This window comes from Vanessa tameamea, chromosome 5 (assembly GCF_037043105.1).
Source record: "Vanessa tameamea isolate UH-Manoa-2023 chromosome 5, ilVanTame1 primary haplotype, whole genome shotgun sequence".
NCBI lineage: Eukaryota > Metazoa > Arthropoda > Insecta > Lepidoptera > Nymphalidae > Vanessa > Vanessa tameamea.
Genome location: NC_087313.1, coordinates 7,830,589 through 7,858,447, shown reverse-complemented (window position 1 = coordinate 7,858,447; position 27,859 = coordinate 7,830,589). Strand labels below are relative to the sequence as shown.

Below are 27,859 nucleotides of genomic sequence, written 5' to 3'. Positions count from 1 at the left end.
GTAATATTTATTTAAATGATTTTTTAATAAGAAATTCCTACTCAAATTTTGAAATAATTTTTAATCAATTTAAAAAATAGAGACAAACATTTAATATTACCTTTATGCCACATTTTTTTGTAAAAATTATACATAATATTTGTCAATATAATATAATTAACATTTTAGCGAAAATTATATGAATATGCACATATTCAAAACTTTTTATAATAATTATTAAAATAAATGTAATTAATTAATTAAAACAATAAATATTTTATCAAACTAAACAGAGTTCATAATTCAATCTCTTTTCCCGTAGAATTACTGAGAATTTTAAGGTTTTTAAGGTCATTCTACCGAAATAAAAAATGTAGTTCATAATTGTATCGCGTCATTACGGTGTTTTGACGACTGCAGTGAATCGTGTTCTGCATCTTAAAAGGAAATGTTTTTTAAATTAAAATATGTCAAAACCTTTTGTTTCGTTTCTATATTGTTTTATTTTTCATCTTGACTTCTTTAAACGACTGATTAATACTTTATTTTGTAAATTGTAGGAACTATGACAGTTATAAATACATGTTGCTTAATTATTTTAAATTATAAGAAATATAATATCCAGTAGAAATTGTTGAAAACAATATTCTTGTAATGCTTACATTTCGATCAAAATAACTACGTTATATTTATGTATGTAGGATTTTATAATAAAAATTATGAGATTAATCTTAATTTATGGGACTAATGGGAAAACCTATATATGTTATTCCATACATCGCCAGGCGCCACCAACCTTCGGAATTAAGAACGTCCCTTATACCTGTAATTTCACTTGCTAACTCATCCTACAAAACGGAACTATCATATTTCAGATCATAATAATTAAAAAACGTAAAACCTTTTTTTGTTAATACCTATCAATAAATAATTAAGCGATTAAATGGAAATTAAATCGGAAGGTTTAAAAAAAATTAAGCATCAATAAGAACAGCTGGAATATAAAGTAGCGACCAGATATAAATTTCAAATGCCTTATCAGTTCCGGGCGTGGCTGGCAGTAGAACGCCTGATCAGAGCGCGGGTATCCAGATAAGAGGATTATCAGCCTAACGCGCCCTGTAAGCCTCTGTTTATTTTGTTAATTTCGTTACCCGCTGCTAAGGACTCGTCGTTCGTTTTTATTCTCAATGTTTTAAACATAGACTTTCGTTTATTAGGCGCTTCTTTATCTTTTGATATTTCACTTATTATTTATAGATGAAATGTCATATATAGACCCGAGATGGCCCAGTGGTTAGAACGCGTGCATCTTAACCGATGATTTCGGGTTCAAACCCAGGCAGGCACCACTGAATTTTCATGTGCTTAATTTGTGTTTATAATTCATCTCGTGCTCGGCGGTGAAGGAAAACATCGTGAGGAAACCTGCATGTGTCTAATTTCAACGAAATTCTGCCACATGTGTATTCCACCAACCCGGATTGGAGCAGCGTGGTGGAATATGCTCCATACCTTCTCCTCAACGGGAGAGGAGGCCTTAGCCCAGCAGTGGGAAATTTACAGGCTGATTATGTATGTTATGTTATATGTTATGAAATGTCATTAATTCACACTCCTAATTCTAAGTAGAACTTAACGACGATGTCTTTTATGTTTTGATCATAGACAAGAACTGAGCCGGCTCAGTGGATAGCGCACATGGAGCACAGGCCGGTCTGAGTATTCGACCCCTTGTAAATGCCAAACACTATATCTTACTATATGTGTTCTTAACCATCTAATATATGACCGCAGGTTTAGGTTGACTTGACAATTTAATATTCGTCGCTTATTCTAGTTTTTCCTTTTGACGAGTTGATATTTCATGGTTGGTTTTATTCGTATTTAGTTTTCAAGTGAAAACTTAAAGAACTACTACTAAGTACATTTTAGTTTGCTTAGTTTATGTTTATAATTTATATATTAATAGACGATAAAGGAATAGCCTAGTACCAAAAAAACTTAGGTACTACTAAGGAACTTCAATTATATACATGTTTATATATTCGAAATTGATTTTTGTTTGAAATTCGATTAATTTCGTATGTTTTATTGTACTGTTTAATTCATTTCCACTTTATACCTATTCAGGGAATATACGTGAATTTTCAATGTACGCGTAATATATTATATTTTTGTTTATTCATAATTTACTGTTGTTTTTATAATAAAGCAATGATATTAGAGTAGCTTCTGGCATGATTCATTCAGCGTGACGTCGCATTTCCCTCTCTGACCGTCCCTCATCCATCAAAGATATCAAATGGATATCGTTTTTATGTGTAAGTCATTCTTCTATTATGTCCCATTTAATTGATAGGGTTCTGATAGGGTTCCACTTGGGTTCCGTACCTATAAGATCGAGAATTAAAAAAACTCTTTTATTTATTATCTATTATAATTACAATCTCTAAAATAGGGTAAAGGAACACATCAATTGGGCTTGATATTCTTTGAAGAATGATTAATCCGGTCGATGCTTTTCCGTAACTATTGTTAAAACTTTAACATTTACGGGAAGTTACTTTATTTTATACAGTCATTTATTTATTTTTTAAATGATGGACGAAAATAATGTAATAGGAAGAACTGACTACGCCTGTGGCAAAGTATATTTAAAAAAAAAAACTAAACGTTGATAAATAATTTTACCGTCATACTATTAACTTTATTATGACATTTATTGAATCCTTTCACAGATATATTCAATATTCATCTGTACGTATACAGGATTAATAAATTTACTTCCTGGTTTTACGCTTATGTGAGCTACATATGGCATTGACAGACTAAAGTATTAAAATTTATCGCCCAATAAAAATGAGTCATTCTGACTAGCGTCAAAATGACTCAGATCTGCATTAGCTGTCCGATGTAGCTATTAATCTGGCTCACGAGGTCAGCGGGACAATAACCCAAGTATTAGACCGTTCCTGTGAACCAATATAAATTTTAGTTTTAATGAATAATAGCTTAAAATGAATTTGTTGCTAGGCGAAAAAAACATTCTTTGAATGTCTTAAACATTTTTTTTATATTTTTTAATATAATCTATAAATAAAAAAAAATGTAATACAATTTAAACACCCAAAGAAAATCATTCATATATATATTAAATATAATCTCTTAGAGTAATAAATAAAAAGCGTATTTATAGCATGTAATTACAAATTTAATTTAAAAAACAAATAAAGGAAAACATTTTATTTATTTCTATTTATTACTCTAATAACTGGTTTCCCTACTATTTACTATATTACTAAATATATATTTAAACTTATTAAAGAAGGATCATGTTCGTTTAAAATTCCTTTCAATAAAATAAAAAATACAAAATAACCATGAACTTAAAAAATGCTTTTGATAAAAGAGCAGGTATTTTTAGTGCTAGAAAATGAAATATGCTAAACGCAGATGTGGAAATTATAAAAAAGTACCCAAGCAAAATGGCTAGGAAGAGATATTAAAATAAATTAAGAAAGTGTAGGACTAAAAAGATTATTCGACTTCAAATTGTGGGCGTATTAAGAGATAGTTAACATATTTGTAGCAACGAGCGCGGTCATAATGCTGGAAATATTTCATTATACTTAACCTACCTCGATTTCCTTACTGGTTATACTTTTAAATTAAACATACAATCTTACATCTAACTTTGTTTAAAAATTATTAAATAATTATATTAATTGGATTGTTTAAGTTTAATTGGATAAGCAAGACGTTGTAATGCCTAACTAAAAAATTACAAAACAATATAAATAAATCTTAGGTATAAAAGAAGACGACGTTTCGAAGAAGGTTTTAATATAAATATAATCTTCTTTTTCATCGCACGTCATGGAAAAACCACTGAATATTTTGAAATAAAATATTATGCCATATATTCAGTATGTTTCAGAGGTTTTTAGCTGAACATTATCATACAATTCACCGTATAAAGTAGCCACAGCAACGCGTGGCCGGGTTTGTTAGTATAAAGTATTATATAAAGCTTTGTACTTTCCTACTTTAAATTTAGACGAATGAAATCGTCATCATTTATTGATGTGATAATTTTATGTTCTTGTCTATTAATAACTGTATTATTTATGTTTAAAACATGTGTTCATCCTTTAAGGAAAGTATCATCAATCTAAGCATATGTAGGTACCACCCACTCATCAGATATTCAGAAAACAATAATACTTAGTATTGCTGTGTTCCGGTTGCAAGGAGGATTGAGCCAGTATAATTAAAAGCACAAGGAACATAACATCTTAGATCGGTGATAGATAGTTGGGTGGCATTGGCGATGTATGGAATGGTTAATATTTCTTATAGGGACAATGTCTACGGGCGGTGGGCATACTTACCATCAGGCAGCTCATTTGCTCGTCCACCTACCTGTAACACAAAAAAGGGAATCTTAAAAGACTTAGTTATATAGAATTAAAACTACATGCAGCATTGATCAAAATACAGTTTACCTTAATGGTTATCAATCTTCAATAGAAGACGGCTATAGAACTATTAGACTAAAAATAATAATATTAATTGTGTATCCGTCGACATATACATAAATATAATATATATAGTGAGAGATTTTGCATATTGATAGAATAATAGTTATATCTTAAGTCAAATATTCGGAAATTAATTGAGTCTTTCATTCGTGGTTAAAATACGTCAATCTTACCAAATGATTGCGGATTTAAACCCGGGAAAGTCACTGATTTTTCATGTGTTCAATATGTGTTTATAATTCATCTCGTACTCGTTGGTGAAGGAAAACGTCGTGAGGTAACCTTCACACATGTGTATCCACCAAAATTCATTCGAGCAGTACGGTGGTATTTCTATACCTTCTCCTCAAATCGAGAGGCCATATCCTAACAGTTCGATAGTTATTGGCTGATTATTGTACTTTAGTAGACAAAACAATGGCCTTTTTAGTCATCGAGTTAGGTGGGGGCTTTATCAAAATTATGAGGCGTAGAGCCAAATGTTTTCAGAAGCAAAGGATTCTATTACTGATAAATTCCTTACTTCAAGCTGATGATAAGACATCCTTAACAACACATACCAGAAACTTTAAATCGTCCAATCCATTTCTTTGAGTCTGGGCAATCAGGATCTACACTATTTCAATGAGGTGGATACGATTATAATCTATCAAAACATTTTTACATACTTAAATATTATTAAAATACTATTGTGAACTCGGGTAAATTTAGAACCATTTCTAGATTCACCGATAGATTCATCAATTGTTCAGAAGCAACTACGCCGTTTATAGAAAAATATAAATATCACTCTGGAAATAATATAAAAAGTTTTGTCAAATATTACTAGTATAATTGTTTTTATTTGAATTTGAATACTTTAAAGAAACGTATTATATAGTTTCCATTCGATTGAACGTTAGTACAACAAACCTCCAAGGACGGATCTAACAATTAACGTTCATTCTCTCTCGAAGAAACAAAATAAAGGATTTTATCTATTCGTATATTTCTGGCTAGGAATAGTTCACGGAAACACTTTCATATATCAAATAAACTATTTTATATGAATTCCAAACCTAAACCCGACGATGAAGGTGGGGTAAAGAAAACCTTAGTAATGGGTATTCCATTATCAGAAACTATTAGGTAGATATTGGTTGTGTGGCGGTTACTTACGTTTACTCACACGTAGATAGAGGTTAACGCACACTGCGATAGATAGCTATATACACGTCATATCACAGACAGCAGATAGGCGAATATATCGAGCAAATCATGCTATGATTGATTGGTGTCCCACTCCACTCGCGAACTGTGAGACAATGTCTGACATAGTGCTCATTTGTTCTGATTTTTTAAACCCCGCTGCACACTAATGAGTACAAGGTTATTTAGTTTGGATTTCTCCGTTACGTTTACTTTATTTTTTTATAATTTTATTCCAATATCTCACTTCGTATTTATTCATCTTGCTAAAGAGCACAGCGAACGGGCCACCTGGTGCTAAGTAGTCTCCACAGCTCGTGGTAATTGCCGTTGTAGGATATATTAACAAATCCTTGCATCGCCATTAACCTTGGGAACTAAGATATTAACTATATATTCCTTGTGCCTGCTGTTAGACTGACTACCTGACCCTTCAAATCGGAAAACAAAAATACTAAGTATTGCTGTTTGCCGGTAGAATATCTGATGATAGGGATACGGGCTTGCACAAAGTCCTACCACCAAGTATTTATATCATTATGATATACATAGGTATAATACTAGTACCTTTTATTGCTCTGCACATTATTTATACGAGATTGTAAGGAATTTTCATTTTAATAAAAGAAAAGAATATCCTTAGAACTGAATATCTTACTTTTCCTTTTAATTTGTTTGGTATACGCTACGTTTTATACGTGACACAGTTTTAAGATGTAAATTACGTAATTAATTATAAAAATTCGATCAATGCTAAGCCATTCGCGTCCCAGAAGCGGTAGTCGGAAAAAGTCTGGGACCCAATTAGTCTCACAGTCATTTCCCTCTCGCCTTTTATTTTACCACGTATATCATGGTTCGAACTATAAGTTAGTTAGTATAATTACAAAAATTAGTCTCAGAAATTATAGTATATAGTTTTCATAGTAATAAAAATAAATAGTTACTGGAAAGGAGGTACCCAACCACACCAGTATACTTGTGAAGAACATCATTTATTATAATACCCTGTAATTAATGCAAAGCAGTATAATAAATTAAAAAAAAAAATACAAGCATTACAATTTATTAAAAAACAAATACTGCTAACTAAAGTTTTTATCAATGTCAATACTGACAAAAATTACACATATATCACAATTGTGTTACTCTTAATGTACTAAGTTTTTCTTATTAATATAAGCAATAAAAAATTCACAGAAGTAATCTAAAATAACTACTCTTTTATTCCACAACTTTAAAGAACAATAGTCTCGATCTCCAGCGACTTGACCTTACCATGAGAGAAATTAAATGCTTCGGGCAAGCAACGTTTTGTATTTTGTTTTCATATAAATTTTTCTTAAAGAAAACCCATTCTTCTTGAACCTACATGAGATTCTTCTAGATTTTTTATTCGCCCCGTTTATGCTCATGAGTATAACTCCGTAGACCATTATGATTAAATTCTTTTATATTTTTAAATATTAATGAATACTAACTGAAACAATGAAATTTTCGCTTTGAGGTTATGAATAAGTATTTTAGAAAACAATAACTAATAACAAGAAATATGAAACACAATGTAAGGTATAAAAGGATTAATTTCGGAATTAAATCTTCTCTAACTGAGAAATAAACAAAGTAACGGAGTGACAGAACGACTCGAATTAAAAGCATGTAAAAAGTTTTCATATTTAAGTATCCGATGAGTGATACCTAACCAGATGGACTCCTATATTAAAAGTCCTATTAAGCGAGCCGTATATTTATCGAAGATTTATTTTCACCACTACAATACAAAAGTACCACAATAAACTTATATATTGTATCACTTATTCCAGTGCAACTATTTATAGTTATTCGTTAAAAATCAAATGTTAAATTTAAATAAATAATAATATCATCATTGCGGTTAGTTCCTACAAGATAATTGCAGACATAATTACTAGGAGCACGTGTCAATGGGTCATAAGATAAAGGAATGGTCATAAAAGGGACATTGTATTAGCTATTACGGTAATAGAGGACATTAATTGAAATATCTTGTGTGCACTCCTCGTTTCGGTATACTCGTATGACTTCATTTTAGGGACGTTATTACTTTATTCGTAACACCGTTTGTTTAATGAATTAGCAATTAATTGTTCACTTCTAATTTTAATATATTTCCATAGATGTATCGATATTTATTTTTTGTGTAATGATCGTTCACTCCAGTGTTTGATGAGTGAGTAACAAATTTTAAATTCTTTTGATTCTCATAGTAGTATTTATATTAGCATTGGCCTTCCTAACATTTTGGAAGCAGGTTAAGCTTTTGACCCTGTTTAACATATTTCATATCTCTTTCAAATGCTAAGATTTACTAGAAATAATTTTGTACAAATCACTCTCTAAAATGTAACAAGTTTAGGTTAAAGAATCCAACTTTACCTTATGGATTCACAAATAACATATTTCAATAAGTCGAACATATTTCGTTTGTATATGATTTTTTAATACTTTTCCCAAATCTTCATACTTATATAAACACAGATTTCATATGCATATCGTAATTCAAAAACGCACAATGATAACTTAACCAAACAAACCTAAACAACCCGTATCAGATCAAGAGTATCACCCGAATCCTACATATATAGTTCCGTAGTGGCTTTTATCGACTTATTTTAAGTTAAGAGCTGCTGGATATTAAACGGATATTTTTTAATTAAATTGAGTCAACTCTTGTTTACCTGCGATTAACGTCATAATAGGCCATGTTTGCACACGTAGAACACCCGATGTCCATTTATTACATCATAAAGGCGACGTGTGCATGGCGCTCGCGGTCGCTTGATACCTAATTAATCACCGACTCGGTAAGCGACGTGATTTCCTGCGGGATGGATAAATGCTGAATAACGATAAATGTGGGAAGGGCCCACTCGCCAGCTGTCACCGCGAGCCTCTCAAGCCCTGTAATGTCGGTACAACTCGTAAATCTTGTAACACAAAGGCTATCTTGTGATATGAACAGAGTAAATATGTGTCTCGCTCAATGGAAGGTTTTAGTAGAACTATGATTAATTCCCATACATTCTGTCAATATTTTATATTTAATCAGACAATTGTAAGAAGAAAGCAATTTTGCAAGAGTTATTGTTTTGTAGCTTTACAAATAAATCTGTGTTCATAATTTATCTCGTGCTCCGCCTTGAAACAAAACACTGTGAACAAAAATGTATGTTCCGGAAGAAATTTTAACATCAACCCATTTGATCTCTGAATCTTTTGTTTTAACAGTTAGAAGTTAGCATATTTAAGCAGTGTCCGATTGTTACGTACTGATCCATATTTAAGATAATAGTTATTAAATTCGACTACGACTTCTGCAAAATAAATCAAATATAATATTAAGTATATATAACTGTTTTTACAACGGCTTAAATAGATATTACCCACATAAATACTTACAGCCTTATAAACGTTGTTTTGAGGGTGTTTAATTAAACACTGATTTCTCTCTGATTGTCACCATTGTCTAATGACTGATGACATTCAAAAGAAGAATATATCCCCAAAACACCATTTTGGTAAAACCGTAACTGTTCCTCCAGAACTTAAATTCTTCATATGTAATGTTTTTCAACGGGAGAAAATTTAAATGACTAATGTTCTGTTACAGGAGACGTACCGACGGTGGGCGTGTAGCACAATGGTGCCACTTTGGGTGGAAGAGGGATCTGAGGACGGCGAAGAGGGCGGGCGATCGCGACGTGCGCCCGCTGAGCATGCGGCACGGTGGCGTGCACGACATCTTGAGCGCGTGGGTCACTTGGACCGGCGGCGCGGCGGAGGAGTTGTAGGCCGCTGGGTGCGGGCCGCCGCCGCGGGTCCCGGGCGGCCTATCGTTCGTCTCAAGCCATGCCTCTCCGTTTGCCAGCTCGTGGAGCAACACTGCCCCTATTTCCTGCCTGCGGACCGAGCACCTGCATATCCCACTCAATACGCCGGCGAACCCACCTTCCTATGCCTTGGTAATGCATTTTTCATAACTAATATCCAGTTAACATTTTTATATTTATAAGATTTATTTAAACGTAGTATCTGTTAAATTATAATCACAAGAGTTTAAACATGCAGTTTCCCAGCACATATTATTTATCTTAGAAACAGACATTACAGAACAATAAATGTGTTTTATTACACTAAATGTGTTTAGAAGCATGATATAAAGTGCGAAGTATTAGCGTAATTCTTGGCAAATGTGTGCGTGTATGTAGCCGACAGCGACGGAAGGCGGAGTATTAGCTCGATTAGCCTCCGCCGCTTGGCCTCCGTTCAAAACGAGAGAGCTCGAAACAAATGGCACCTTCTGCGAGCTGCACGCGCCATTGTTTCCCTTTCATATCACTTTGACCAATTGTTGCTTCTTGCTTCCACTCTCAATTATTTTTTCTCTTCCACCCACAATTTTCTGTTAGATTACTTTATCTACTAATCAATATTAGTGATATCAATAATTATATTTCATCTCTATTTACATTACATTAGCAGCCTGTAAATTTCCCACTGCTGGGCTAAAGTCTCCTCTCCCTTTGAGGAGAAGGTTTGGAGCATATTCCACCACACTGCTCCAAAGCGGGTTGGTGGAATACACATGTGGCAGAATTCCGTTGAAATTAGACACATGCAGATTTCCTCAAGATGTTTTCCTTCACCGCCGAGCACAAGTTGAATTATAAACACAAATTAAGCACATGAAAATTCAGTGGTGCTTGCCTGGGTTTGAACTTGAAATCATCGGTTAAGATGCACGTCTGTCTGCATGTCCGCAAGATGTCTATTTATCTGTATATTATTTAAGTACTTTCATAATATTTTATCAGAGTTAAAAAAAATGTAATTAATTTCAGACCCGCGCATACCAGAAACAGGTGCACAGTCGAATAAATCCAATTACGGAGCCGACGAGTGCTGTTACTGGTATTGCGAGGGACGGCTCTGTTATCGCTGCGAGGCACGGCTGAGCGAGCCGCCTCGGCCCGAGGCGGAGCGCTGCTCGCCTGTCGAGGAGCGCACAGCCACCTGCTCGGTGCCCTACCAGGCGCCCGCCGCCGCTGCCACAGCACCACCGCACCCCGTGCTCCTTCTAGCCTCTCTCGTCAACACTATCGCCACGCTGATTCGGACTCACTGGACACCAACCATACCTCTAGTGAATGTGCGCGATTCGAGGTTATAGTTTTACGTTAACGTGCGTCGCACTCCCACGTCCCGCGATCGCCGGACTATGATCGAACCTTCTATTAGTGGCGTACTTATGATAATAAATGGCGATAATGCGTTCAGCGACGCCTACGAGTCGCGGCGCCGGAACGCCGAGTCGTCGCCGCGAGCGAGAGGCGTCTATGTCGTCTCTATAGACTATAAGTTCATGTCTGTGTCCGTTTGTTTGATACACGTCTGTCACAGAAACACCAAAATAATGTTTTTTAAACGTTACTTATGCGTCGTTTTCACGAATATATATAGCCGCCGTTCCGGCCAGTATAATAATGTTTTTGACACGAATTGTAAACGACTAAATATATTTGCGTTAAGTGAGATGTAGATTTTAAATAGAACTACAGTTTGATGTTCGTGTGAATTTAAAACCCATATTACAATTATTTCACTTATTTTTGCTAAAATAGTTTATATAAAGTCGCTCAGTGTGAAACTGTTTGTAGCTCGTGTCGTGTATGACTACAACTAATGAACAAATTATCACATTCCTTTAAAGGCTACAAACGTGGTGATAGTTGCTCTAATACTAAATACGTCGCAATTTTAAAGATTTATCACCCAAACGCAGTTCAATGTGATGCACGTGCAGAAGCTGGCCCGTCGGTGACCCAAGTCAATTCAGTTGGCACAATAATCGTCATACAAGAGAACAGTCTTAAAAATTGGCACGAATTGCAATCGATGTTTCCCTTATATTAAAATCACTTTGGCAACAATAGTATATTGAATACGTAGTGTTAATTTTTAGGAACATTGGTAAAGAGACGGAGGCATTGAGACAACGTACTTGGTAACTAAAACACTATTTGAACCGAATAAAAAATATTTTTATTTATATATTTTATACATTCGAAAATATATCAGAAATATTGGAATTATTTCATTTTTTAACCGAATTCGATTTTTAAATTATTTAATTTCTTATATTGAAGCTGTTATTATTCTACCTAAATTGTATTGTTATAATTATAATTATTGGTGTAAATACCAGACACGTTGTTTTGCTGCTTGACCGTCTTTGTATGCCTGAGTTTTGACGATATTGTATACATATTGCTGAAACTTGTATTAGGATTAATTAATTAAAAGTAGTTGTTGTTTTGTAAGAAAATATGAGATAAACATATAATGAAATTTATATGTAATAGTATATCCGTCTTATGAAATAATTTGATATACCATTGAATGATGAATTACCACTATAACTAAACATGGTTAAAAATGTTTTTATATGAATTGACTAATTAATATATATATTATTGTATACATTATCGTGTTTAATGATAACGACGAGCCCTTAAAACGGGTACAGTCGTTGTCATATTTAAATAGGTAACACTATTTGTTATTGATTTGTTTTATTTTTTTAAAAGTATTAAATTAATAGTGGTGTCGTTGAAGATTTTGTGATCGGGTAATTGATTAAAATTAATGGTTATTAAGACTTTATTGAATGAACATTTGTTGAGAATATTGTCCTCGATCGGGGATGTAGTTGTTGTATTCGAAAGATAATAATATTAAATAAGTTATTTTTTACGTTTTTATTGTGTAAATATATCAAAAACGGTTTGTTGTTTCCACTCCCATACTTAAATGAACGCCACCAAAGGTGCTAAATGTCTATTAACGCTTCTTAGAGATTTGTTTTATTTCTCTCGACTTCAAACTAATAACGTTCTGTTTGTCGGTCTGCGTGAGGATGGATGTTACAGATATAAATTGGACAGAAGAATTTGAAGCAATCCCGTACCCACTCGGGGCGCACAGAGCCTCTCTGAATGTCTAAGCCATATCACTTCAAGTTCTATACACTAAGCACGTCAGATACGATTATTTTCTTAACATTTTGATCGATACAATCAACTCTAAAGCATTCATAAATTTTATCCGGTCTGAGGAAGTTTGTGACAAGACAGTGGGTCGTATTGTTTCAATCGAGTATCTAATTCGCAAGTGATGCCTAGTGCCTTCACCAAGTGAACGCTAATGATGTGTCCTCTTACCAATTAAGAAATTGTCTGGCACTATTCCATCCGAGAAAGCAATGAATTAATTTGAATATGGACATATTTTTTTAAGCTTGCCGATGAATATCTGTAATGGTGATAGAAAATACTTCAAATTCGTTTTATAGATGTAAGATTAAAATAGTTATTATTTAGTGACGATGATCGAGCCGGTAAACTTTTGTGTGAATGAAATTTTGAGAATATTTGCTTAGTCTTGAAGAAAAACCGGCGTACCCGCGACTATTAACAATAATATACCAACAGATATTGATTCTATATTTGTAAAGTTCAGAGTACAAAAACAATGTTAGTAACATTATGAGAAACGGTATGAGTTTTGCCAAGCAGAAATCGTATATAGAGAGAAATCTAGATGTAACCAAATATGTCTATCTATATATATAAATTATTGAAAATTATATAGACCTCGAATCAAATTACAATACTTAAAAAATCATACAACAACAATGTTTAAATTAATTCCTTTAAATCAATTAAACCAAATGCTATTATTGTAAGACGATTTTTGTTTTGAAATGATGTTTGTTTTTAATAATCAGATATAAATTTAAAATGTTTAAGCACACAATATATTTTATATTTGCTCGACACAATATAACATGTTTTCAAGGAGATAACTTAAGTATCATTATGCTAGACTCACAAACAGAAACAATCGTAATGTTTTAATTTTACTAATTAAAAGCATTTCAGCTTAGACTAATAACTATACTTAGTAATATCCCGAATAACTAATTAGGTACCCTCTTTACCTCCTTGTCTTGGAGTCTTGGTCTCTTTCAGGATATCTACTTGTATCTATGTATAAATTATCAAAATTTAGAATTAGACAATGAATTACTAGAACATAATTAATTGAAACAATTTCGAGCACTCGTTAAACTCACACATTGACCGTATATTCCTTCTTTTTGGATATTTCTACTCTCACTCTAATTAATCTTCACTTGGCCACTATTCTATTTAGAGTAGATAAATAAAGACCAAAAGAGAGGAGATCGGTTCGAATGTTGTTAATACTAAAAACGCGTCTCGTTTTATGTCGGCCTTTCATCAGCCAGTAGATCTTTAACGCAGCGTCACGTCAACGTAAATTTTATACTAAAACATGAATATTAACCAAACTAGAAATAGGATTTTAAATAGGCTATTATAGATTTTATTACGAGACCAGCTATTCCAATTCTAATTGATTTGTAGGGACACAAATTTAGCAATAATTCGTAGTGGTTACGGATTAATCATGTAGACTTCAACGCCACGAGTCATTCGAGTGACATAACAGTTCTTAGGGCGGGACGCGGTGTGCGAGTGCGACACGTGCTCTTCTACGTAGGATTAGTCTAACGGTTTGATGTTATGTTGAGCGTTGGATGATAGCGTGTACATTATGTTTTTGAATAATATACGTATGTTTTGATGTACATAAATAAAGTGTAAATGTTTAACGCACAAATACAAAGATAAAGCATTTTACGAAAATTATTATGTATTTAGCTGTAAACTATAACTCAACGTTTATGATTAGGAATACGGATATAGGTTTTTTCGTGCGTCTGCTGCCAAGCTGTATCATTTTATCGTTTCTTATTTCACAGATGAGTGAATCGAAGTTTGGTAGAGGCAATGTGAATCGCGTTCGTTTTGGCAGCACGTAGTCACGAAACCCACCTCGATGTAAATTATTGAATCCAATCTGGATGGAATTAATTAGGTTTATTATAAGTAAAGTTCACGTTAGGTTAACGCATCAACAATGTTGACTGTTACACACGCGCACAAACATCCAGTCATGTTCTTTCGGGGCTCACCGTCAATGCATCGGTATAATATAGGTTACTTCAGACAGCGTTAGATACAGTGCCCGTTCTGTTATAATTAATGTAAGGAAAACACCAAATTGTAGCCTTTTACATAAAATATATATATAGATATGAGTACAAATAGTCGTGATCGGTCATGTTGATGAGCAAATATTTTATACAAAGTCATTATTATTTTAATGCAATCGAAAAAAGTTAAAAGTGTGTTTAGGCCACGGCAGCGTGCCGAATGTTATGTGTTGTAAACGTGTGTAACCTGCGAGGAATGCAACTATAAAGTAATGAGAATAAAACAAAAGAAAACTAACTTTTTTCTTGATTTCATTGCCATTCATTTAATATTTTGTATAATTTTGATATTATTGTACCACCTCCATGAATTATTGAATGTTAATCGAGCCTTCATACCTAACGTAAAGTCAGCCACCGATTGTTACAGGCTTACTTTCGCCCTGGTGCGAACTTAGAGGAAAACTGTATTTTTCGTTGTATTTATGCGTAAACTTAGCGGTTGACTAACGATTCTAGAAGATTGGTTTCTCTAAGTAGCTAATATATATAATCACTGCCTAACCACTGCAAGTGCTAACCACTTCACCTTGTGGTGTGGTATTACAAAAGGCCGCCTAGAGTCAGAGACTATGCACACATTTAAAGCGTATTTTCACCTTAGTGAGATCGAAAACTTTAATAAATATGAAAAAGCAAAAAAACCGTAACAGTTAACAATAGCTAGCGGGTTACTTTACGTTAGTTGTAAACGCTTGCTAAAAGTTGATAGTCTTGCGTTTCATGTATTTTAATTATAATTTTATTTTATCTATTAATTTAGTAGATATCAATAATATTACAACATAAATCTGTCGATATTATTTTATGTGGCTTTTATATTTTGTCTATTATGAACAATAAAAAAATCTCGATCGAATCAACTTACATAATTTCCAACTATATGACAAAAAAAAACTTATTAGGCAAGAGGACATTTCAGTGAATAACTATAAGTTATAAGTTATTTTATGTAGATTCTTGTCTCCTATATATTTCAATAATAGTCCCTATTTGAACAAACCGTGGTCTAAGTGTACTTGTTAATAATACAATAGCTTAGCATTCTAATGGAACAATATTTATATGAAGGTGATAGTATTATATAACAACGTTAAAATCTTATGATGAATAGTCATAAAATAAGAATTTTACTTATTTTTCATAATCATTTGTACGCGACAGATACAGTTATATGGATAATTAGTTATTATGAGAATTTGTAAGCCCTGAATGATTGTTATAAATCACAACTGTCTTATTTGACGCCTTGGTATAATTTGCAATTTCGAAGGCCGGAAAAAGGTTAAAAAAAGGTTTAAAAAAAAGAGGTGTCATATCGGTTTTGAATGTCGAAACAAAATCGAAATAAATTTTAAATTAAAGGGACAGGCGAAAATGTAAATTACGTATTGGTATATAAATAAATGCGCAAACAACACTTATGTTAAGCTTATCTGTTTGATGTGCTTTAGCTGGTAAACAACCTCTTAACCGTTTTAGATATTTTCGAGGGTACTGCGTCAAACTTCGGTTCGTTTAATGACATTTTGCAATACTTTGAACAACACTAACGAGAATAAACAAAATATGTGCTGCTGTCTCGCGAAATTAAAACACACTAACGAATTTACAACAAGAGACATTTTAATAAGTGCAGTGCACTATTTCTAAGCCCCAGTCGAGCGTTATTCAAAGTGTAGATGTTCGTACCAGCATGTGATTATATATGAGTCATTTTGTATACAGTTCATTAGATTTTTTTGTTTTAAATTATAATTTAGAAGTATTTTAATACATTTCATTTATATGTTTCGCGTTATTTCTATTCTTTGTTATATTTTGTTTTAAATATATCAATATATATATATATATACTCATTTATGTGTCCTGAGTTCGTTCGTACGTTCCATTATGAACAGTCATATTATTTATCAGTTGTTACTAATAAGTTCTAGATCATATAAATATATGTAACTATCTATGTTTGAAAAAGCATTATTTCTAAAATTTCAGTCTATCGTTTAGTTTTGTGATGGTTTCATATATTATATAAAAATGTCCACAGGGCGAAAATTACTTAACTTTAATCTTCGTAATGTTATCCTTGAAATTGCCGGGATATAGTGAGAGAGGTAGTGTAGATATAAACTTTAAATTACACCATTAAGCAAACTCGGCGAGCGGCGCCGGCGAACACTGCCACAATACGAAGGCTATATATTGATATGATCTAGGATGTGTCGTAGATATTTCTCGAGTAGTGATCGTGTACTAATGTTACGTAAACTCTTATGTTTCGCCTTCTAAGTGATATAAGCGCGCGGAGGGAACGGGTGGGCGTGGGGCGGCCGCGGGCGGCGGCGGCGCGCGACCTGCCGTTCTCGGCCTACACGCACCGCGCCCGCCCTGCGCCTGCTACGCTCGTGTAGACGTCGTTCAGCACTCGAACTAAGATTAATATTGTTCGAATAATCGTAGACAGATTTTGAAGTTTAATATTATTTGCATTTTCCTAAGAGTTAGAACGATTGAGACAGTAGGTCGCACGACCGTGTTATGATGAATTGTGGAGATGTTTATTAAAAAAATACGTTTATGAAAATGAAATAAAAACAAAAAATATTGTCATATAAACTTGTAATTACTAACTTAAGAAGAATTATTGGAGAAACAGAAAACGTTAAATAAACCAATTAAAATACAACCATGTCTCTCATTTCCCCCGACTTTACACGGAGATTTGAATAAAAGTCGTTATATCATTAAATATTTTATTACAAAAATCATCGCTTACGTCAATATCACACTCGAACTTACATCATCTATTTATATTAAGTATAAAAACTATGACTTCGAATTAAATTATCGTTCTCGCAACAGTATAAAAGGACGCTTTAATCACAGCAGGGCGTTCGCTATACACAATATACCGAACGCGAACAGGCATACAACGCACGATCACAGTGGAGACGCGGTGGAGGCGCTAAATGCGCGCGTGGATCAGATTCAGCAGAGTCAGCACCGCCGCCAGTAGCACGCCAGAGGAGCGCCACGAGTGCGCCGCGCCGCTGCCACCCGTCGGCTCCCCCGAATCTGTACAACGCCAGCGCCAAGAGCTACATTAACGACTCAGCGGCTATTCCAGAGTGCAAGCGAGAGTTTAGTGCTTTACTCTATAACATGCCACGAACTCGATAAACACAAATGGAGTGATGACGGTGGAAAAAGATGCAATCGAAACAGACCGCGAAATCCGTCATCTCATAGCGAGTACGAATTTCGCAGCAAAGCAAAAGAAATGAACTGTAACCTACGATGCGGGTGAGTGATGACGCGGCGGAGGACGTTTCGTGCCCTCCTAATATATCGGAGCCCCGAGTCATTACTACAGTCTAGCTCCGCCTGACTGAACGCTGATCACTGAAAAATGAACTTGCGTTTAGCAAGAAATATTTTCTTTTAAGTTACCGATACCCGGGTGTGCAACTACACTACTGAATATATTTATGTATATACACTCTCTAAACATCCATGCATCATACTATAAAAACTACGTAGGTTATAATTTAAGATCTACGATGACTAAATTGTTATTATTATGGCTCTCAAACCACGGTAGACTAAAACAACGGTACCTGTGAGTCCATCATACACCTAGGGGGATGTTAGTCACACTCTAAACAATGAAAAAACTAAATTTTGCTTTTTACTCGTGTTAATTCAATAACATAATGTATTGCCCTACTTTACTTTACCATATAAAATATGTTTTCATAAATATTAAAGGAAATATGAAGAAAAGATTTTTTTATTGTGTCAGATACACACACCTGTTTAGTGGTATCGACAGCTTCACCAGGTAGGACTCATTGGGACCAACGAAAGGTCTAGGACTTTTCTCCTAATATATGCGAAACGCGCGTCCTTAGGTAGGTTAATGTCCGCGTTTAATAGGAATAGGATTTCAGACTCTTTTCGCTGCATGGGATAGCTTGCGTCTGTTTTTACTAACAAGGAAGGGTTGCCTGTGGTAAGTATGTGAACACAACCATTAAAGATGTATTCAAGCCATATTCATTCGTGTCTACTCTTTCGTAAACTAAAATTGAAACTTTTCTTTGTTACTTAAATGTAGCTAGTGCCTTTACCAAAACCTTTGCAACCAAACTCTTCTACGTTACTATTATTAAAGATCTAAGATTTATCTAAGTTAGTACTCGTCAATATAATGAACAATCATATAAAACAACTAGATTAAAATTATATTGCATTCAAACAAAATTAAATAAATCAATTATTTTTGTAGCTTGTCGCATAGAACAATATAATTTTATTTCTATTGTATACTGTTTCACTGCGTCTATTACATACGAATATAACAAAAGTGTATGTATTTATAAAAAATGTAAGATCAAAAGACGCTGAAACAGATACAAATTTCAATAAATTAAAGATAGTGAAATACCATCAACCAATCAGAAATCAGAGTAGCAAATGACTGATAAATGATGAAATTAAAGCCGCATGCAGTACAAAAGCGCCATCAAACACCAACTAGCAAGCATTGCAAATTAAAACTATCAAATCATGCATATGTGATATAAAGTAAAACGTACAGGCATCGCGTGAGAAACTCGCCGGTATTAAAATCACCGCTTATTTCTATAATCTCACTGGTATTCATATAATCCCCTATTTTACTAATTTAGTCTTTGTTCTTTATATTATTTGTCTATGTACAAATGTTCAGGAACTCTCCACCGAGGCTATTTCCTGAACCAGAAGAATGATCTGGGAGCGGATGATTTTACACCTAGAAGACAAAGACAAACACACACGTCGTAATGCGAACATCCCGACCACCACGGTTTAACACTTAGTGTTAAGTTTTGACGGTGACTGAGACATAAAACAAATACAATAATAATGTGCTATTCAATAAATACTTTCAACATGTAAACAAATACGTATCCAAACAAGAATTAACCGAAATAAAAACACTTTCGTATATTAAAATTGATAAATTAAATTCAGCATTGTACGCACCTTCCACCAAAACGTCACTTAAAGTGTTTAACATAAATACTTGTTTCGATGCAACACAAAACTATAATTGCTGGGTGTAATAAGTGCAAATAATTTGCTGTGTAATCTTTTAAAAATACTTTTTTTTAAAGATTTTTTGTTATAAATAAAAGAATGTGTGTTTTGTCTTAATGTATTGAACATAAAATGGCATTTTATGATTGATTTTAATTTGAATATTAAGATATGAAACCAATCCTTTAGAAGATTCATCGCCATTAAATTTCAATACATCAATATAAGTAGGTTCAGGCGCCCAGAAGCCGTTGTCTTCTCAACCATGACAATCGTGACCATCCACCGTCGACCACTGCGTACAGCAAAGCTTCAAGCTTTTTTTCGTTAGCTTAATTCAAAGCATCACTTTATTTATTGGTTAAAAATATTAAATTAAGCATATTAGTGACGTATGTTATTTTAGATCAGCGACGAAAGTAAATTGTTAGTATTTTTAATGTTAGTAATATGAAGTTTAGTACATCCAGATAATAGTTATGAGATTGTCTTAGATAGTATGGTATAGTTAAACGAAGGATCAAGCAAATAATGTACACAAGTATCTAAAAAATCAAGAAAAGTAGAATTGAAAGTTCAACATAGAAAGATCTTAAAAAAAAACAAAGAGAAAGATTAAAACGTAGAAACTATTCTAATACAGTATTTTAACATACATTTCGAGAAAGAAGATTCAAGAATGGAATTTTAAAACATACACATACAACAAACACAAAGCTAACATACACAAAATTATACAGTGGAAGACGGTAAAATTGTAGTCACTGATGTAAATCTGAATTTAGAACTTATATTTTTTTTATAATTGAATTGAAAAGGTAGCTTTTGAAATAGTCCAAATCAAGTAGTGTCATACAGTCAAACTACGAAAAAAAACAACAAAAAATAATTCTTACGAGTCGACCACTTTATGTACTAATATTGTAAAATATATATACAACTTTAAACAATCTTTCAGTCATATAAAAAAATCTACAATTCATGTTATGTAATATTTAAAAACTCATTTATCAAATTCAATATCAACAGTAGGTAGGTTATCTGGCAAATGGTTCTGACTGTAAGTGAAAACTTAAATCGCCAATGTTCCACCAACGTTGGGAACTCAGATATATTATCTCCTATGCTTGTAGGATACTGACTCATTCATCCTTCAGTATTGCTGTGTGGCGGTAGAATATGTAATGAGATGTAAACCTACCCAGACGGGCTTGCACAAAGCCCTACTACCAAGTATTCAATAATAATCATTTTAATTTATACATACATCACGATTAAGTATCTCCATTACCTCCTAAATTCGTCTACAAAAAACTTTTCAGTCTCGATTCAGTCTCAAATCTCATCGTCAACAGTCGTTTATCAACTTCCATATTGTTTCAGTCTAAGTCCAATAATATCTTCAGCCAATTCAGTATTGCAGTCTTCTCGTGTCAGATCAAGAGCCACCAATATCCCCTTGGATCTCGAAGTCCCCCGGCTGGGTGCCCGAACCTACCTGCGTCGAATTGTATGTCGCCGACATCGTCCTCCTCAGAAGGCGAAGGTGCGGAGAGGCGCGCGTTACCTCCGACGGTCCCTCGCGGCGCGCTGCTGCAGCCGAGCCACCAGTACGCAGTGGAACGCGGGAACGAGGGGTTGTCTGTGTCCACCTGATTCATAATATTGGTCTATTTTATTTCAATTTTACAAGAACTTTCAAAAATACATAAATAATATTTCAAATTCCACTACCATAAACTTGAATAATTTTATACAATGCATAAGAAAAAATTAAACTTAACCCAATTAAACTATAAAAAACTATTGAGATAATTATAATTCAATTATATGGAAATTATTAAAAACAATCGAATGTGATCAATTCAATCTAAACTTTTTGGATATTAAGTCATATTTTTCTTTCATCAAACTTATCTTCTTAGCGGACTTATTACATATTATTGGTCGCACTTACACTGAAAGTTCTGTCATTGAATCGCCAATAGGATCCACCCTTGAAGAAGTATGTGTAGCCATTAGTGTACTGTAGTGCTGCATCTATGTTATCAGGGATACCCTCCCAGTTCGATAAAGGCTTGGGGTAGGTTGACTTGACAGGAGGACGTTGAGCTGGGTCGAACCTCCAGAACTTGGAACCCTTATAGAAGTAAATTTTGCCATTGCCTGACCACACAAGAGCTGCATCCAAGTTATCAGGAATACCAGTAAATCCTAAAAACAGCAACAGACTCTAATTAAAAATAATACTAATTAATGTACTTAAGAGCCGAGCTTAATAATGACTATAAAACCGAGATGGCCCAGAGGCAAGAACGTGTGCAACTTAACATATGATTGCGAGTTCAAAACCCAGGCACTACTGAATTTTCATGAGCTTAATTTGTGTTATAAATTCATTTCTTGCTCGGTAATGAATGAAAACATCGTAAGAAAACCTGCATGTTTCTAATTTCAAGGAAATTCTGACACATCTGTATCCACCAACCCGTATTGGAGCAGCATCTTCTCCTCAAATTGAGTGGAGATCTTAGCCCAGCAGTGGGATATTTACAGGAAGGATTACGTTAATTTTTTTTACATAATTACTTCTTTATTAATTGATTTGTCAAAAAGTTTGAGTTCTTCTATCATTTGTATAGGATCCGTTTAAACCGTAAAAGTCCATGAACGCACTTGAAATTCTTACCTTCGCTTATATCTTTTGGGTACTCCCCGTCCATCTTCTGGCCGTTGTACCTCCAGTATTTGGATCCCTTGAAGAAGTAGGTTTTCCCGTTCTTGTAAGTGAACGCAGCGTCGATGTTGCCGGGCAGGCCGGGCCACGCGCGGCTGATGGCGCGCGGGTAGCCCGCGGCCACGCCGCTCTCCGTCAGCCGCCAGTAATAGTCACCTGGACCAGAATTATTCTATTCTAAAAACCTTTCTTATGTAGGTAGGCGGACGGGCAAATAGGCCACCTGAGGGTAAGTGGTCACCAATACCCATAGCCATTGGCGCTGTATTCCATAATATTCATTTTATCGTTTGGTAGAAAAAAATAGTAATAAGAAAAGATAAATTATAAGTTTGCAATTACAATTTCATTGCATCTTTAAAATATTAAAACATTTCAGTAACTGCTTCTTTCTTACCTTTGAAAATAAATGTAGAACCATCGGCAGAGTTAAATATGGTGTCGATATTAGGATCAGCGCACAGAGCGGGGTCTTCTGAGGATGGCTGTGGAGTTGTGATTCGAGGAATCGATGGGTTCGGTGCAGCAGCACCACCAATATCGATTTGTGTCTTGTGTCCGTAAAGTGCCTGAAAAAAATAGTGTTAAGGTAAAATATATGTAATATTATACGAAAATAAATCAAAGTCAACCACTTGTTCTTAAGTCAATTTTCAGATTTTTTAATATATTGGTATTGGTTAAATAAGGAAAGCAGACTTGGAAGTGAGTTAACTGATAATTAATCATCACCAGCTACATAACATAAACATAACATACATAAACAGCCTGTAAATTTCCCACTGCTGGGCTAAGGCCTCCTCTCCGTTTGAGGAGAAGGTATGGAGCGTATTCCACCACGCTGCTCCAATGCGGGTTGGTGGAATACACATGTGGCAGAATTTCGTTGAAATTAGACACATGCAGGTTTCCTCACGATGTTTTCCTTCACCGCCGAGCACGAGATGAATTATAAACACAAATTAAGCACATGAAAATTCAGTGGTGCCTGCCTGGGTTTGAACCCGAAATCATCGGTTAAGATGCACGCGTTCTAACCACTGGGCCATCTCGGCTTCATCACCAGCTATAGACATGAATTCATTTATTGATATGATGATCTACGTTTTTTTTATCTGTATTATTATTTATCTTTACCTGTATTCCTTGTATGTCATCCTGGTCAAGCTGGAAAGAGGGGTCAAATCCACGGTAGAAGGGTGCCATTAAAGCTGAGCGTACGTCACTGTGAGATAGACCAAGGGAATGACCGAACTCGTGAGCTGCTACCTGCAAATAAATGAAAGCTATTAATATTACTTAAATGCTGTTAAAATAAACAGTATTTGTCCGATATAGCTCCAGAATAACGATAGAAAACTTCATGTATTATTTCAGTAGCATCTGTTCAACTCAATTCGATGAATGGCGAAGATTGCATACAACCCAACTTAACCTTATAGGAGAAATAAAAAAATTGGTCAAACAGTTATGTGAAATATATAACTTTCTACGATTACGTATATTGTAAAAAAGGAGAATATTGGTATGATATTTGGTGGTTTTAAGCCAAAAATGACTCTTCTAAATGCACTCGACCCTTACTTGGAAAAGATTGGTTCCCCTTCTGGAATTAATTGACCACACTTCAGCGTCGTCAAAGTGAGCATCTCCACCATAGACCTGTTGTGAGAAAACAAATATAAATGTTATAAAATGATTAAATTTTTAATTAATCAAATATAATTTTATGTTTCTGTGCAAAAATATATAAAATATTGTTTAAAATATAAAAGAGAGAGACTTTGTTTATTAAAAGTCTATCTTTATAACAAAAATTGTTGACGAGAGGGAAATAAAAAAAAAAAAATTAATTAATTAATCATGTGTATTATTATCCGTTTCAAGACGTCCCGTTTCAAGACTTCTTCGTTCGAGCGCGATTTGGTAAGATACATTCAAACATACAAGCTTTCCCATTAACAGCATATTATGTAAGATTAAAAATTTGTTCTACTTTATTATAATAACATTTGTATCGTAATTTACTTTCTCCTGAACAATGTCACATCCGACTTTATTTAACGTAAATGTTCCATTGTCCATCAAATCGTCTTCACGCTCTATTGTAATGTTTGCGTTGCGCTGCTATGGAAATAAATAATTTATTCCTTTTTACCACACGTTGTGGTAATTATTGTTATAAATGTCGAATCAGAATGACATTAAACGACGCTAAGATAAAACGAATGCAATAATGAATGAATTATTATCGCGCGAGATCATATCATGCTTTATTTATTATTTGTTTTTACTAACTAATACACGATTAATCATTAAAATTCTGTCATAAAAGCTAAAAAATCTAAACGATTGAATTCCTTTTACTTCAATTGTGTGATGAAAAGTCTATTGTAGGATCACGGCACAAATGTAACATTAGTTATTTAAGTGTATATCTGTAGCAACTTACCGGAAAATAGGCGTGGGCGAGGGTACCACCGGGACCGTCGAAGGGGTCGCCGTCACCGTGCTCGCCTTTTTCGAATCTTTGTGAACAAATATATTCTTTAATACATACATAGAAATTAAAGCTTAAGAAAAAACTATGATTTGTTTGATAATTTCAAAAATATTGTCTGGGAATATTATGAATTACAATAAGGGAATCCTAAATTAATCTCAGAGACTGATCAGATTATTATTAACTTTACATTATTTTATTATATTCTTTGGTATTCAAAAAGGAAGGCAGGTTACCTGCTTACCATAATAGGCTACCGAGCTGTCCAAAGCCCTTGTAAGATAATACTTTTAAGATATTTTAGCATTTAATAACAAATTTTCAATATAAAAATTTACATCTCACTCCATAAAACAAAAACAGTTTAAAGAATTGCTGTTCAGCGATAGAATAACCGACAAATGTGTGGTACCAGCATTAAAAGATTTTATAAAAACTATTAAAGCAGTGAGCAACGATAGTTACGCAAGGCAGATTACCATTGTGTGACGAAATCGGACATTGGATTCAACAGGATTGGGCATTTTAAAGGTTGTCATTGTTATCAGCCATGTCAGATATTTAACAAATGGTACGTTTAAAATGGTCATTTACGTTAGACATATTGGTAACATCCCGTTTGAATTTTATTATAACATGTAGGAAATTTGAAAGTGTATTATAATTTCGAAAAAAATTATATAGTATTCAATGAAAAATACAGTAACAAAATTTAAATATTTAATCTTATTAAATTTAAACATTAAAGTTAAATTATGGTCTTCGTTGCTTTAAATTGAAGTTAATAGCAGCCTCAATCGCACTAAAAATAATACGATCTTAATTAAGTATATTGTACGGTTTAACTAATCATACAGTAAACTCTTAAAAGATTTTCGACTTCGACTTTATAAAATATGATTTTGCAATTATAATAATTTACAACTTTCTTTTTTACATCCGAACTGTATTATTAAGTGTGAATATTAAACAGTATGAAGATTGATTTGTCGAAAATCCGGATAACTTTTTTTACATCTTTGCCAATTAAAAGTACAAAAACTTCTCTAAAATACATTAACACCCTAGTTTATTACCCTGGTGACTAGAGTGGATAACTTTTCCCCATGAGAATAGAAAATTGCAATTCAATAGGAAAATGCTGTAGCTATTTAATTTTGATCTGTACATTCTTATTAAAGTCCTCAATGTAAATAAATATTTATATAATAAATTTCTAATTACCTGATTTCAATATGAACTTGTCCGGAGCGTTTCTGTGTAAAGGTAAGGTCTGTGTAGTCGGACCATACGGAGAAGGCTTTCGCGAGTTCAGTGTCGACTTCAGCGCGGTTCAGACGAGATGGATATTTCGAGATCTTGTACGTCAGGTTCTTTACACGCCACCTCGAACCTTATCACGAATTATATCATAAATTATAGAATATAAATAATAGCGTAAAAACATAGTAAAAGTCGCAATTGTGTCCACAATGTTTCCATTCTATTTACCTCGGTCGGTATGTTTCATAGCTTAGATTTTTTAATAATAAACGTATGTATTAAGTTAATGGAGTGTTATATGAATCAAATAAGATATTGTTTAAATTTATTCAAACGGTTAAGATTCGATTAATCTCCTGAACAAGAATCCTTGGTCTAAATGTAAGGAATTGATAGGCTGTGACTAACGCGTTGAAGAATTTATACATTTTTTATTCAAAGTACGATAACTGCCATAAGAACTTATACATATATACATAAGTTGGCATGTGAACACGATCTAATTATTTCTTCTTAGAAAACTCGATTTCCTCACAATATTTTCCGTGAACGTTAAGCGCGTAATGTAAATCTTATTATCTTTTTTTTTCTATTTATCAATAAATCACTGAATACTATTATGTTAATGATATAGTTTATGTTTTATACGAAGTAGGTATTCACCTTGCAACGCGTATCTCTTGGCACGACTTTCCCCAAAGCCCACTTTATCTTTAACCCCACATCGTGGCAACGACATTAACTTTTTCGTTTCTTCGTCGAGTTCACCTGAAAATGAAAACATATTTAATAATAAAGTAACAGCAGTCTGAACATTATGTGGGAGAAGATTAATAGCTTTTTCCACCACGCTGCCTCAGTACAGGTTTTTGGTGTGAGATGTGGCAGAATATCATTCGACATATCCCGATGAAAACACAATGTTGTTTCCACGGATTTAAGCCTAGGCTAATCGATTATGACCGACGTGCCATCCATCATGATATGACATCTCTTATTGGTACTAAATATATTAGTAAATTTACTATTAGAAAACAAAAACGACTTTCAGTTTTTTCGAAAGGTAATTTGAAACATGTAGATTCGTTCTCAATTACAACTGAATTCCTTGAAAAGATCAATGTATGTGTTTCAAAATTGTCTTATAATTAAATAAAATCTATTTTTTATGAGTTAAATACATTTATATACTTAACAGATGTCAAGGAAGTAATTAAACAATCATAGCAACAAAAACTTCAAGAGGAAAACGTGAACAATCAGAAACAATGGTTTAAAAGTGTTCTATAGTATAATAATAATTCAAATTCATCTATATAACAGATCGACTAAAGTTTTATTTATATTGTTGACATTATCCGAAAAACTAGAATAACTATTTAATA

At 33.7% G+C, this 27,859-nt stretch overlaps 2 protein-coding genes across 15 annotated transcripts in view; one reads left to right on the top strand and one right to left on the bottom strand.

The window, feature by feature from the left end:
- Positions 1 to 11,513, top strand: part of Mid1 — a 65,634-nt gene extending 54,121 nt beyond the window's left edge. Inside the window, exons 2-3 of the mRNA XM_026629084.2 lie at positions 9,361 to 9,712; positions 10,592 to 11,513. Coding sequence (XP_026484869.2) covers positions 9,361 to 9,712; positions 10,592 to 10,920 — 681 coding nt within the window. The 3' untranslated portion in view covers positions 10,921 to 11,513. The remainder of the gene's footprint in view (positions 1 to 9,360; positions 9,713 to 10,591) is intronic.
- Positions 11,514 to 17,625: 6,112 nt separating this feature from the next.
- LOC113392357 (matrix metalloproteinase-14) overlaps positions 17,626 to 27,859 on the bottom strand; it is a 30,582-nt gene continuing 20,348 nt past the window's right edge. For 2 of the 14 annotated variants that reach the window (XR_010309144.1, XR_010309147.1), the window contains exons 4-14: positions 27,138 to 27,242; positions 26,436 to 26,604; positions 25,161 to 25,236; positions 24,293 to 24,370; positions 23,846 to 23,977; positions 23,106 to 23,277; positions 22,661 to 22,864; positions 21,929 to 22,185; positions 21,470 to 21,623; positions 19,488 to 19,684; positions 17,626 to 18,291 (exon numbers count right to left, since the gene is read on the bottom strand). Coding sequence is in view for 4 of the 14 variants with exons in the window: in XM_026628742.2 (XP_026484527.1) it covers positions 17,855 to 17,964; positions 21,470 to 21,623; positions 21,929 to 22,185; positions 22,661 to 22,864; positions 23,106 to 23,277; positions 23,846 to 23,977; positions 24,293 to 24,370; positions 25,161 to 25,236; positions 26,436 to 26,604; positions 27,138 to 27,242 (1,457 nt within the window). In the remaining 10 variants the exon portion in view is untranslated. The remainder of the gene's footprint in view (positions 18,292 to 19,487; positions 19,685 to 21,469; positions 21,624 to 21,928; positions 22,186 to 22,660; positions 22,865 to 23,105; positions 23,278 to 23,845; positions 23,978 to 24,292; positions 24,371 to 25,160; positions 25,237 to 26,435; positions 26,605 to 27,137; positions 27,243 to 27,859) is intronic. The other 12 variants (XR_003368394.2, XR_003368395.2, XR_003368396.2 and 9 more) reach the window with 9 other exon arrangements.